Source organism: Chrysochloris asiatica, unplaced genomic scaffold (genome assembly GCF_000296735.1).
Source record: "Chrysochloris asiatica unplaced genomic scaffold, ChrAsi1.0 scaffold00098, whole genome shotgun sequence".
Classification (NCBI taxonomy): Eukaryota; Metazoa; Chordata; class Mammalia; order Afrosoricida; family Chrysochloridae; genus Chrysochloris; species Chrysochloris asiatica.
The window spans coordinates 187333-202542 of NW_006408616.1; the positions used below are offsets into that span (position 1 = coordinate 187333).

At 35.6% G+C, this 15210-nt stretch overlaps 1 protein-coding gene across 1 annotated transcript in view; it reads left to right on the top strand.

The window, feature by feature from the left end:
* Nucleotides 1–14759, top strand: part of SLCO1B3 (solute carrier organic anion transporter family, member 1B3) — a 60179-nt gene extending 45420 nt beyond the window's left edge. The window contains exons 11-13 of the mRNA XM_006866975.1: nucleotides 3795–3859; nucleotides 7315–7432; nucleotides 14546–14759. Of these exons, the coding sequence (XP_006867037.1) occupies nucleotides 3795–3859; nucleotides 7315–7432; nucleotides 14546–14759 (397 nt within the window). The remainder of the gene's footprint in view (nucleotides 1–3794; nucleotides 3860–7314; nucleotides 7433–14545) is intronic.
* The last annotated feature ends 451 nt before the right edge of the window (nucleotides 14760–15210 follow it).

The following is a 15210-nucleotide window of genomic DNA, read 5'->3' on the forward strand; positions in this document are numbered from 1 at the left end:
TCTGTTCCACAGCCTGCCCCTGGCCTTGTTTTGTTTGATGATATGAAGCTTTTCCACTCTCTTTCCACATATGTAGTCAATTTGATTTCTGCTGTTTCAATCTGGTATGGTACAGTCATCTTTTATCCTATTTTTAAAAAGTATTTTCAATGAAGTCATTGAGCATACAAAATTCTATCATGAAATCTCCAGCATAGTTTCTAGCACCAAGACCATATTTTCCAAAGATTGATCCTTCTTCTTTGTTTTCACCTTTTCATTCCAATCTCCAGTATCAATACATCTTGATTGAATGTTTGATCAATCTCAGACTGAAGAATTTGGTAAAATTCTTCAATTTTATCATCACTAGATTTAATGGTTGGTGCATAATTTGAATTATAGCTGTATTAACTGGACTTCCTTGTAAGTGAATGGATATTATTCTATCATAGATAGTGTTGTACTTCAAGATAGATATTGAAATGTTCTTTTTGATGATGAATGTGACACTATTCCTCATAGTAAACCATATGATTGTCAGATTCAAAATGACCAATACCAGTCCTTCTCAGCTCACGAATGCCTAGGATATCGATGACTATGTGTTCCATTTCATTTTTGACAATTTTCAATTTTCCTAAATTCCTATTTGATGCATTCCATGTTCTGATTAATAATGGATGTTTACAGCTGTTTCTCTTCATGTTGAGTTGTATCTCCTCAGCAAATGAAAATCCTATAAACTTTACTCCATTGGCATTATCACTACTCTACTTTGAGAGGCAGCTCTTCCCAAGTCATATTTTGAGTGTCTTCCAATCTGAGGGACTCTTTTTCTGGCACTAAATCTGACAGTATTCTGGTGCTCTATGTCATATTTCAATATTCTGGTGATATATAACTTTGTTCCACTGCTAGTCATAAAGTTTTCAGTGTCTAAAATGCTCACAAGCATCCATCTCTCCTTCTTCCAAATCTGTTTTAGTCTGGAAACTTGGTTGAAACCTGCCCACCATGGGTTACTCTGCTGATATTTAAAATACCACATTCTTGAATAATGTTACCTTACAAGTAAGGCTACACTGCACTCAACTATAGAGTGATGCTCCCAAATCTACTATGAGAAGTGTTGCCAATTTTACAAAAGCAGAATAAAAAAACGCTTTCAATTTTTCTCTCTTAATAAAAATTATAGTGTGTTTAATTCTTACTGTGCTATGGGTCCTAGTGCAGCACTATAGGAGATGCACTGGACTGGTAACCACAAGGCTAGCAGTTCAAACCCCATCAGTTGCTCCTCAGAAAGACTATACAAATTGCTATGAGTCAGAATGGACTCACTAGCACACAACAACAAACAACATGTTATTTTAACTTTTAGCCATGCTTGATGTTATAAGCACTCTAAAATATTTTTTGAAATGGTACAGAAGCTAAATAGGTATATATTCTGCTGAAAATGTGATACACCAGTATCTAAAATATCTGTCTTTTTTTTTACCAGACTGTATTAAAATAATGTAAAATCAAAGTACATTTGACATGTTTATAGTATATTTATCATGGCTCCTAGTGCTCTCCACATTCTTTTCAATGTTAAAAATATCTACTTAACAATCAAGAATTTTGCCAAAGATATGAAGGTTAACAATTTGTGGCTTTAAGAATGTCTCCTGATTTTCATTTTAGAAATGGAATAATTTATATACCAGCAGACTGATCAGCTCTAGTTACTCTGTTCTCATATCTGCACTCTACACCTCAATTTTCTGTACAAAAATTTCCCCTTAATTCCTTCAAGAGAGCTACTAATTATTGAGCCTGTAATTTAATTCAAGCATTTTACATAAGTAAATTGTATTTGATTCTTATGACATAAGAGCTAGGGATTATTAAATCTATTTAGCCGACAAAGACACAAACTGAAACCAAGAAAGGTTTAATCAATTCTTTAAATTACTTGTATGATATGAAACATTATTCATCTCTATTTTGAACAATAAGAGTTAGCAAAGTAGCTCATTGTTGTTTGTTGTTAAATACTATTGAGTCAGTTTCACATCATAGCAACTCTGTATAGGATTTCCAAGGAGCTACTGGTAGGTTTGAACTATTGAATTTGCAGCTCAATCAAACTGACCTTTCAGTCTAGCACATTATCTTGAAACATCAAACCAGGACTCCCTAACTCCAACAATTCTCATGTTATTGTTGTTCAGTGCCATCAAGTCGGTTCCGACCCATAGCGACTCTGTATAGGGCTTCCTAGGAGCAACGTGTAAGCTTGAACCACCAACCTTGCAGTCCAAACAGCTTTGCAGTCTGGCGCATTAACCCAAAGCGCCACACCACGATTCCTAATGTCTCATGTTGTTGTTAAGTGCCATGGAGTCGATTACGACCCATACATAGCAACTCTATATAGGGTTTTCGAGGCTGTAAATCTTTACAGGAGCAGAAAGCCTCATATTTCTCCTGCGGAACAGCTGGTAGTTTTGAACTGCTGACCTTGAAGTTCTCGGCCTAATTCATAACCACTACACTTCCAGAGCTCCTTAATATCTCATAGGAAGTACTTAAAATATTTACTGAGCAAATAAATCTACATTGCTCTCTGTACAAATCAATCAACCAAGTAGTTCAAGAAAAAAATTAACTTTTTGTACCAGTTAATCCCAAACTTCATTTTTGAAAAATGGGTGGGGGGAATGAATTTTGAGAGTCAGTTACTCTCCCACAACTTGTTGATGCTGTTCCGTGCCATCAAGTTAATTTCAACTCATAGTAACCCTATGCACAACAGAACAAAACAGTGTCTGGTCCTGTGCCATCCTCACAATTGTTGTTACTCTCGAGACCATTTCCGCTGCCACTGTGCCAATCCATCTCACTGAGGACTTCCTCTTTTTTGCTGACACTCCACTTTGCTAAGCATGATGTCTTTCTCCAGGGACTGGTACCTCTTGATAGCATGTTCAAAATAAAACAAAGTCTTGCCATCTGACTTCTAAGCAGCATTCTTAGAACAGATTTGTGTGTTCTTCTGGCAGTCAACTAAATGAGTTCAATTCACTTGATATGTATTAGGTTATCACAGGGATGATAGTATTACCAGTTGCATTATTCATTACAGAAAAAAGTGGAATTAGGGAAATAGCTTTCTAAACACATCAGTGAGTGAATTTCTAAGAAGATAAAAATGTGCTCTCAAACTTTAAGAAGATACTCATTTTCACTAGAACATAAATAACTTTGTTTGACTCTGTTAGGGGTCCTGGTGTGGTTATGTAGGTTAAGCACTGGACTTCAAATCACAAATTAGCAGTTCAAGCCCACAACTGCTCCTTGGAAAACCCATACAGGCTCACTATGAGTCAGAATCAACTTGATACAAGTGACATAGATGACAACAAAAAGTAACAAAAACAATTTTGCTAAAATCTAGATCTAGATAATAGTATCTGCTCTATTGAAATGGGCTGTGTCAACTGAATAGATGATATGAAATTGGTTTCTTTATAGGTATAATAAAGTCCTTTCTAGCTACCATGTCAGGAATTTCATAAGGATCAAATGTGAAAAATTTTCCTGAAATTATAACACAATGAATTTTAAAAGAGAGTAATAATTACTAACATTCAATTATTAGCCTTTTTAGAAAAACTGAAAATATAACTTTAAATATTGCAAGCTATTCACTTGAGGGTTTTCATTAGGTCATGAAAAACAACTACACTGTGAAAGTTTTAATATTGAACTACATTTTGTATTTTAGAGATATTTAATGTGTCTTTGCTTTCATCTTATTTCAGAAATGTTCAACCAGAACTGAAATCACTTGCATTAGGCTTTCATTCACTGACTATACGATCACTAGGTATGATTAAATATAAGGATAATAACTTCTTGATATAAATATCCATGTCAATATTTTAATACTGAATGTAATTAATTACCAATAGAAGAAAGTAAAAAAGAGGTATTTATAAAAAGTATTTCTACTTGTATGATAAATAAAAAATAAAAGATAGTCTACAAAAGCCTTTTCAGCAGTTCAAAACTGCCAGCTGTTCCGTGGGAGAAAGGTAAGGCTTTCTGCTCCCGTAAAGATTTACAGCCTTGGAAACCCTATACAGGGTCGCTATGAGTTGAAACTGACTGCACAGCACTTAACCATCAAAAAAGATTTTGATTATTAAGTTTAAAGTCAATCAGTTAGGAACAAGGGATCATCATAATTTGTATTACTCTAATATAGAGACATTTCTTCTAGTAGGTAGAGTGGAGGGTCTTCTATGCTGTTGAAGAGTAAGTCCCAAAGCAGTGGGTGAGACTTGGGAATCTGATGATACAGAGATTGTACCAATCAACAGTAGGTGAATTTAACTGCCCTACATTCAACAGCCAAGATCTCTAAGTCTAGAGCAGCTAAACTTTATCAAAAGTCAAAAATGCCAAAGGAATGAGAACTCAGATTCTAGAACTGTTCATCTTGAATTAAAGTTTACAAGTTCAGCATGAAATAAAATGAAAGGAAAACAAGTTCAGAAGTTGTACTTTTAGTTACGAAAATACTCCAGTGATTTAAGACCCATTTCTAAGTATTCAACTTACAGATTTAAGTATTCGACTTATCCTTTGCTATTATCTATAATTTTATCCTACAAGTTTCTATTGCTGATAGAAACTCAATAACTTTTGAACTAACCCCTATGAAAATTATATGCCTATTCCTAGGAAATAGAAAAAGGACACCGTTCATTAGTGATTCATAGATTTTAGGGCATGGACATGCCACATGAATGACAGGCGAGGGAAATGTTAGGGGTCGATCCATAATGCCCGTGGAAACAAATGAAAGCAGTATGACTGAATGGAGAAACCACAATGGGGAAGTCACCCAAAAAATACATTTGTGGAGAAAGTCATATTCTCAATGGGATGACAGAGAAGACAATGGAGTTATTGTAGGATCGATCACATTACAACTCTCCCCAGTGTTCGCTTCTGTGTTTGTCTTATCTCACAGTTTATGGCTACCCTTGCAGCTCCTTATGTCCAGGTTCAAAGAAGACACATCGATCCTAGATTGTAGACCACAGAACTGGCAAATGAAAATAGAATTTGGATAGTTAGTACTTCTTCTGATATGCTAAAATGAGACTTTATTAATAAGAAATTGCCTTAGCTACCTAAACTAGAAAGAAAGGATTTTGCCATTTCTATGTGCATTCTAATTGAATGTGTCCAATATCTGCTGCATAATAGATCTAACTGCTTTGATGTTTTAGAAGTCTTAAATTTTTAGTGGTGATTAAGATCAAATTTGTTACCTGAAAAAATTTATTAAGCTTGGTTGAATTATCTTGTCATAGTATGAGGAAGATGTTGGCATTTATTTTTCATTATTCAAAAGTTGGCAGGGATTTGTGGAAGAGTATCAATTTCTTATTCATCAAATCAGTACCAGTTTTCTTCAACTATATAGACCTCAGATACCATCTCAGTTTTCTCACAGACAAGTGAGACACTGATTAAAATGAAATTAAATCAGTAAAATTGTGAAGTATGGTCAACTATCATACTTGCTGTAAAAAATTAAAATTAAAAATAATTCATCGAAATACAAAAAAGAACAATGTAAAATGATAAATTCTTCATCTCTGCCATCTAAAAGCTGTATCTCTTCTACTAGCATGTTCTCAAATTTTTGTCAACTTACAAAAGCTTAAATAAGGAGTCAATTTCAGAATTTATTTGAAAAGCAGCAATTGCAGAAAGGTGCTTCTTTTATAAGAAAATATATGTATTCTTGAAAAGTCTTGCATTCGACTCTAATATGCACTATAGTTAAGTATCATGTTTGGGACAGATCTTGGAAAACCTACGCTATATTGAGACCTGAACACTAACTGAAAGTAAGCCTAGCATCCCAAGTCACAATCTGAACAGTCTAGACTGCCCTGTTGTTGTTATTGTTGTTGTTAAGTGCCGTCAAGTCAGTTCTGACCCATAGTGACCCTGTATAGGGTTTCCGAGGAATGACTGGTAAGCTTGAACCACCAACCTTGCGGTTCAAGCAGCTTTGCAGTCTGGCGCATTAACCCACAGCCCCACACCAGGACTGCCTTAGGAGATATTAAAATGCACAAATTCAATAGAGAACAATATTAAATTGTGGACTTGAATGATGATACCAAGAAGGCAGGCATAATTTTAAGTCTAAAAGAAAAGTGCAACTTGTCAGGAGTCTAGCACTCTGCCAAGCTGGGCCTGTGCGTCTCTAAGGAAGCAGTTCTGGTTTCTATAATCGCATTTCAATTTTCTTTATACAGAACTGACAAAACCTCCTGCCTTTGCAGCAGTTGATCTCATAGCTTCTTCCTTTCCTAGTGAAGTTATATTGCTACTCTTACTGTACCAGCATCCCTGCCTAAGAAAAATTACACATGAGCCAACATAATTTTTATTTTCATGACAATGTTATTTTAATTACCAATCAGAAATAATTTAATTGATATTTTAGAAGAGTGCACTGCAATATAACATTATTTTTTCCTTATTTGCACTGGGTGGGGAAGGGTAAACAAAAGTAAATTTAAAATTTTTATGGTTTTATTAGCATTTGAGTCTGTAAGATTACTAATCATGTTGATTCTTAGGTAGATTTCATTTATAGCAATGTAAAACTTTTACTTACTCAACAAACATCATTGTTTTTATTTAGAGTAACTATTCTCTCCGATTTTAATTTTGGATGAGGCTATTACTATATAATTGGTAAGAGTCTCTGGGTGGTGAAAATGGAAGCTGAGATGCTAACTAGTGAACTCCTTCCAAGAAATCAACCATTGAAAACAGTATTGAGAACAAGTGTACTCTCACACAATAAGGCCACCGTGAAATCAACTAGATAACTAGAAACGAGAGTTAATTGCATAGTTTAGCACACACACACATACAAAAAGACAAATTTGAAGACTCAGCTTATACTTGAGCCTTTGTACTTTAATCCCCTTTGCTTCAAGGGGATTAAAACTAAAGTAAAAGCAGTTTCTAAATCATGTAAAATTACCTAAAACTATTTTCCTTAGCTTCATCCTTAGGAGACAAAATGTGCAAACAAAGAATCAGTCTTCAATATAAGGGAGACTGCACCTCCAATAAATTTCACTGACCCTTGATGCTTACTTTTGTCATTAAGTAATGGGTGTTGTTGAATTTCTAGAAAACAAAACTTAATGTACTTCTTTAATGTATTAATGTGGAAAATTATCCAGTTAATTTTGAAAAGTCTTCATTGGGTTGACATCATCTCTTCTAATGTTTCAGGAGGAATTCTAGCTCCTATATATTTTGGGGCTTTGATTGATAGAGCATGTTTGAAGTGGTCCATCAGCAATTGTGGAAAGCAAGGAACGTGTAGGATATATGATAACAAATTATTTGCGTAAGTTGCATAAATACATTTTATTAATTATTCTATTTATTTGATAATAAATCACTAAAGGGATGACATGTCATTTTCAGTATCATAGCAATGCTGTTGTTGTCACGTGCTCTCGAGTCAGTTCCTACTCATAGCAATGCTCTATAAGGCTTCCAATGAGCAGCTGGTGGGTTTGAACTGCTGGCCCTGTGATTCACAGTCCAGTGTAGATCCTACAGTTCCACAGCAGGATTCCAATAGTAATCACAGACACCATTTAATGAGCATTTAGCTTGTACTCAGTATGCTAACAAACAATCTTCTATCTCATTCTTATATTCATAGAAGCTGTTGTTATTAGGTGCCATCAAGTCAGTACCGACTCATAGTGACCCTATGAACAACAGAACACAACACTGCCCAGTCATGTGCCAATTTCACAATCGTCACTTCCACCACTGTGCATCTCGTTAGGGGTTTTCCTCTTTTTCTCCAACTGTACGAGATGCACAGTTTTTCAAGGAAAATTAGTAACTTGCTCAAAATCACACTACTAACAAATAACAAAATAACTTATAGCAAAAGATATTAACAAGAAATGCTTGGATTTATGTAGACAGCCCTCTGGTTACTAACAAGATCCATTCCTAATTTTTAAAAATGTGCAGGTCAGTCATAACAGGTGCACATAGTTTTTAGTTAGTCTTATTTTGTTGTTGTTAAGTGCCTTTATTTCCATTCTGACCCATAGCAACCCTGCATAGGGATTCCAAGGAACAACTGGTAAGTTTGAACCACCAACCTTGTGGTTCAAACAGACTTTGCAGTCCAGCGCATTAACCCACAGCACCACACCAGCACTTTAGTGCAATAAAAAGGAGCCCTAGTGGCACAATGGTTAAGCACTCAGCTTCTAATTAAAAAGTTGGTGATTTGAAACCAACTAGTGGCTCTATGGAAGACAGATTTGGCAATCAGCTTCTGTTAAAGATTACAACCATGAAAACCCTATGAGGCATTTGAATTATGGTGTTGGCAATGAGATTAAACCAAGAACTGCCAGAAGAACAAACAAATCTGTGTTGGAAGAATTGTAGACACTCTTAGAAGCTAAGATGGCGAGACTTCTTCTCTCATACTTTGGACATGTTGTTAGGAGTGACCAGTCTCTGGAGCAGGACATCAGGCTTGGTAAAATGGAGAATCAATGACAAAGAGGAAGATCCCTAATCAGATGGACTGACAGACACAGTGGCTTCAACTATGGGCTCAAGCATAACTACAATTATGAGGATGATCAGAAGCTGGTAGTGTTTCATTCCATTGTGCATAAGGTCTCTGGGAGTCCGAACTGACTCAATGGCACATAACAACAACAACAACAATAACAGGAGTTCTATAAATTAGATATTAGCAATCTGGGAACTGCCTGCAAACCTTTTTGAATTCTTCCTCCCCAACCCACAAAAAGTTATATTTAATGGCCTCTGCCTTCTCAAAGAAGATATAGAATGACCAGATAGTGTTCTGTCAAAGGGAGGAAAAAGAAAAAAATGAGATTTTAAAAAAATTTCTATTCCTAGGGAGAGATACTCTATAATCAGTATAAGAACCAATCAGTGCCTATCTTAAAAAGTGAATTGCCATGATTGCAGATTACTAAAGTATAAAAGTTATATATATGAATCAATAGTATATTAGAAAGGGGCATAGCAGAATTTCTTTTATTCATGTAGGAAGCAGGTAAGTATGACTCAAAAACCTGTAATAGAAAAAAACTAATAAATACAAAATAAATAAATATTTTATACATCACTAAACTTATACTAAGTGTAGTTAAAACACACACACACACACAAAGGAAAATAATTTGCAAACTAATACAGAGGGCAAATGTCCTAAAATAAAGACCTCTTAAAAACCTAGACCACCAATCATCTGTCAATCTGTCATACTGTGGTGATGGGTGTGTTGCTGTGAAGTTTTGTCACCAGAAATTTAAATACCAGCAGGGTCACCCATGATGGACAGGCATCAGATGAGCTTCCGGACTAAGACAGACTAGGAAGGAGGTGAGACAGATGGCTTCTGAAAGTTTAGTCATTAAAACCTTATGATTAGCAGTGAAACACTGTGAGCACCAGAATAACAAATATTGAAACATGATGAAAAGCACCAAGATATTGTCAGATATAGTGCTGGAAAAGGAGTCCTTCAGATTGGAAGACACTCAAAATACAATTGGGGAAGTGCTGCCTCTTCAAGTAGGGTAGACCTTGATGACACAAATGGAAAATAGCCCTCCGGACCTTCATTTCCTGATGGGGGACAACTCAAAATCAAGATAAATAGCTGTAAATATCCATTAATCATTGAAGCATAATAATTGGAAGTTGTGAAAAATGAAAAAGAACACACAAACATCAATATCCTAGGCATTAGTGAGCTGAAATGGACTGATACTGGCCATTTTTAATATGACAATCTCATGGTTTATTATGATGGGAATGACAAAGTGAAGAGGAATGGCATCACATTCATCATCAAAACAAACATTTCAATCTATCTTGAAGTACAACACTGTCTGTGATAAACTACAAAGGAGCTCTGGTAGCGTAGTGGTTACGAATCGGGCTGTGAGCCGCAAGGTCAGCAGTTTGAAGTTTCGAACAGCTGTTCCATGGAACAGCTGTTCCATGGGAGAAAGATGAGGCTTTCTGCTCCTGTAAAGATATGCAGCCTCAGAAACCCTGTACAGGGTCGCTATGAGTCGGAACCGACTCCACGGCACATAACAACAACAAGAAAAGCCAGTTAATAGCACTATTATTCACATAAACAAACCACCCACTAAAGCCAGTGACAATGAAATTGAAGAGATCTACCAACTTCATCAGTCTGAAATTGATAAAACATGCAATTAAGATGTACTGATAATTACTGGCAATTGGAATGCAATGGTTGGGAAAAAAAGAAGGATCAGTCGTTGGAAAATATGGCCTTGGTGATAGAAATGATGCTACAGAGAACATGACAGAATTTTAAAAGACCAATGACTTCTTCATTGCAAATACCTTTCTAAACAACATAAAAGATGATGATACATAAGTGAAAAGAGAACAGTGGAAAAACTCCATATTATCAGCCAAATCAAGACCAGGGGCAGACCATGAAACAAACCATCAATTGTTCATATGCAATTTTAGGCTGCAACTGAAGAAAATTATAATTAAAACAAGTTCATAAGAGTCAAACTATAATCTTCTACATTTCACACCTGAATTTAGAGATAATCTAAAGAATAGATTTGATGCATTAGACACAAATGACTGAATACCAGAAGATTTGTGGGATGGAATCAAGAAAATCATATAAAAGAAAGTCAAAGTGTCATTAAAAAGACAGGAAAGAAGAGACAGACCAAAATGGATGTCAGAAAGACTCTGAAACTTATCTTTAGTGAAGACAGACTAAAGCAAAATGAAAGAAATGAGCAGGTAAAAGAGCTTAACAGAAAATTTAAAAGGGCAGCTCAAGAAGACAAAGTCAAATATTATAATGAAATAAGTAAAGGCCTAAACTACCAGCCGCTCCCTGGGAGAAAGATGAGGCTTTCTACTCCCGTAAAGATTTACACCCTCGGAAACCCTGTACAGGGTCGCTATGGGTCGGAACCGACTCGAAGGCACTTAACAACAACAGAGTGACAAAAACGAACATGCTCCACATTTCTCAAGCTGAGAGAGAGAGCTGAGTAAAAAATTCAAGCCTCGACTTGAAATATTCAAGGATTCTATGGGAAAAATATTGAATGATGTAGAAAGCACTAAAAGAAGATGGAAGGAATACACAGTCACTATACCAAAAAGAAATGGTCGATGTTCAATCATTTCAAGAGGTAGCATATGATCAAGAAATGGTACTGAAGGAAGAAGTCCATGAGTCCATGGTGCACTAAAGGCATTGGCAAAGAAAAGGTTCTAGCAGTTGGTGGAATACAAGTTCAACAAACTGAGGAGGCACTGAAGGTACTCACTCATTTATGACAAGAAATTTGGAAGACAGCTACCTGTCCAAGTGATTGGAAGAGTTCCATATTTGTGCCCATTCCAAAGAGAGGTGACCCAATGGAATGTAAAAATTATCAGATAATATCATTAATATTGCATGCAACTAAAATTTTGCTAAAGGAAACTCAAAACAGCTGCAGCAATACATTGACAGAGAGCTGCCAACGGGTCAGGCCAGATTCAGAAGGGGACGTGGAATGAGAGATACCATTGTTGACATAAAATGGATCTTGGCTGAAAGCAGAAAATACCAGAAAGATGTTTACCTGTGATTTACTGACTATGCAGAGGCTTTCAACTACGTGGCTCATGACAATTTATGGACAGTATTGCAGAGAATGAATAATCCGGAACACTTAATTGTGCTCATGAGGAACCTGTACATAGACCAAGAGGAAGTCATTCAACAAAACAAAGGGACTCTGAATGGATTAAAATCAGGAAAGGTGTGTGCCAGGGTTGTATTCTTTTACCATATTCTTCTGTCTTTATGCTGAGCAAATTGTTTGAGAAGTTGGATAATATGAAGAAAGCCATGTCATCAGGACTGAAGGAAGACTCATTAACAACCTGCGATATGCAGAGGATATGAATAGGACTTAAAACATTACTGAAGAAGATCAATGACTTTGGTATCAGTTGCCTCTCAATGTAAAGAAAACAAAAATCCTCACCACTGGACCAATAAACAGTATCCATATAAATGGAGAAAATATTGAAGTTGTCAAAGACTTCATTTTTCTCAATCATGGAAGCAGTAGTCAAGAAATCAAGTGATATATTATTGTATTAAGCATATGTGCTACACAAGACCCGTTTAAAGTGTTCAAGAGCAAAGATGTCAATTGGACCACTTAATTGCTCCTGGACCATAGATCACAGCAGAATTAATGCATTTGTGTTATGGTGCTGGAAGAGAATATTAAACATACCAACGACTGCCAGAATAATCAAATTTGTGCTGGAAGAAGTAAAGCCAGAATGTTTCTTAGAAGCCAGGTTGGCCAGCCTTTGTCTCTCATACTTCAGAAATGTTATCAGAAGAGACCAGTCCCTGGAGAAGGACATCATGCTTGGTAACATGTAGGGTCAGCAAAAAAAGGGGAAGGCCCACAACAAGGTGAATTGACATAGTGGCAACAGCAATGGGCTTAAGTCTAGTAACAATTGTGAGATTGGTGAAAGATCGGGTGATGTTTTGATCTGCTGAACCTTAAGCTGTTGTGAGTCTTTACAGACTCAATGGCACCTTACAGCAACAAAAACCTGCATGAGACCATTCAATATTTCTCAAAGTTAAAGAAACACTAATAGGTAAGAACGAGTCCTGGTGTGGCACTGTGGGTTAATGACCTGGACTGCAAAGTCGATTTGAACCGCAAGGTCAGTGGTTCAAACTCACCAGCTGCTCCTTGGAAACCCTATACAGAGTCACTATGGATCAAAACTGACTCGACGGCACTTAACAACAACAACAATAGGTAAGAAATACAAAAAGTTTCTCAATTTTACTGATTATAGCAAAATTACTAAGAATAACTTAACTCCGTTGTATAACTACTAGAAATAACCCAAGCGTGTTGTTTACATTATTTTTCTCATATTTATTACAACAAAATAGCCAGTTGTAATTTTAGTAAAACTAAACACAAATAGTGGAATTTTTCCATGAACTTCTTGAAAACTCCTTGGTCTCAAAATTGTATAATAAACTTCATTTAGCCTTAAGTAAAAGTATTAAGAAATATTTTATTTCATAAAACTTCACAATATTAGATAACTATGTCATTGTTGTTGTTATTGTTAAGTGCCACTGAGTCAGTTTTGACTCATAGTAACCCTGTATAGGGTTCCCGAGGAGTGGCTGGTGAGCATGAACCACTGACCTTGTGGTTCAAACCGACCTTGAGGTCCAGCGCATTAACCCACAGTGCCACAGCAGGACTCCAAGTATGCCATAGAGCCAGTAATTATTGTTTCCTTGGCTACTTTATTGTGGTCTCTACTCTTTGCTTAATATTGTTATCACTTGGGGAGTTTTACACAGTGGTGATTTCTGTACCCTACTTTAGAGATTTGGATTTAATTGGTTAAGGATATGGCTTGGACACTAGGGGAGAGGATAATATCTCCTCAGTGGTTTGAATTTGCAGCAAAAGCTGAGAATCTTAGTATTAGACTGTGTGTGCTAAGTAATTTTATGTCATTATTGTTAAAAACTTGCAGTAGACCACACAGCAAGATCAGATGGAATGAATTTAATCCATAGCTAAATATTTGATCTTTTAATCTATCATAGAGGGTCCTGGATAGAGTAGGAGAAAAATATGGGACAAAACTCAAAATCCTTCTAAATACTAGGCTTACTGATGTGATGGAGACCGGTGGAGTCTCCAAGACTTAGTACCTTAGTCACACTTCCGGTCTAGAACTGAACTCATTTGCATGACTCAATTTTCAGAAAAATAATAAACAGACCTATAAGAAAGTATGCACTCCATAGAGCAATCAACCATAGGAGATCAAAAAGGCATCATTTGCCAAGGATAATGTTCAGAAGACAAGAATGAATAGGAAAGAAAGGCAACTAGGAAGGGTAATGAGGAAGGGGGCAGAGTGCTTTTACACTGTGGGAACTGCCATCAGTGTCATGAAATAAAAGACGTAGGATTACTGAATAAAAAAATTTTTTTTTACTCTCAGCTTTCATTCAAATCACAATAAAAAGTTTTAAAAATGAATTCTGGTTAATTATTTTACAGTCAATACACTTTTTCAATAATCTATTGTCATTCCAGATGAACTAATCGGTCTTTAAGTAGAATATTGCAAGTATGTTCTTACTTTATAAACATCACTTGAGTGGGTCATCAAACAACGCTAGTTTTCATGGCTTTATCTTCTATAAATAATAAAAAATTTAATAGAATTGTTGCCTTTATATTTTTACATAATAATTTTCTAATGTCATTTTTTTCTTTTAGTGCTTTCTACATACTAATGAACAAGTTTTGTTAAGTTTTTCCATACAATTTTAAATTATCATATGTTTTTTTTCCCACAGAAACTATTTCTTAGGAATAACTTTGACCTTAAAAATCTCATCAATTATTTTATTTATCATATTCCTTTTTATCATGATGAAAAAATATCAAAGAAAAGATACTAAAACATCAGAAAAGAAAGAAAAAGTTGTGATTGAAGCAAACTTAGAACCCTTAAACAATAATGGACATTTTATATCTTCTGCTGGAGAGGATGATGAAACAAGTATTTAAAGAGAGAAAAATCTGCTGCTCTGTTTACCACCAACTTTGCATTGATTAAGTAGGATATTATTTTTAAGTAGCAGTTCCTGGTACTTTTCATTGAGAATGCCCACACTCTTATGATGGAAAATTGAATCAGTCTGATTATGAATCTATAATGAAACAAACTATAAATGAAAAAGAAAAGGGAAAAAAAAAATCAAGGTTCTTTCTTGTGATACGACTATGCATTTGTGATTATTACCAGATTGTAAAATGAAAGATATGGTTAATATACAATAGAAGAAAAAGTATTTGCTCAGGTAACTGTAACTCTTACACGAGTGGTAATGAGGCCACTGCATCTCTGCCCACTCCTTACATTCCTCCCCATTCCTGTAATGAAGAAACATTCAAAGCTAGTAGAGTTAGCTTGAAATAATAACTAAGCAAAGAAAATAAGAAGTGGTTCCAACCACTT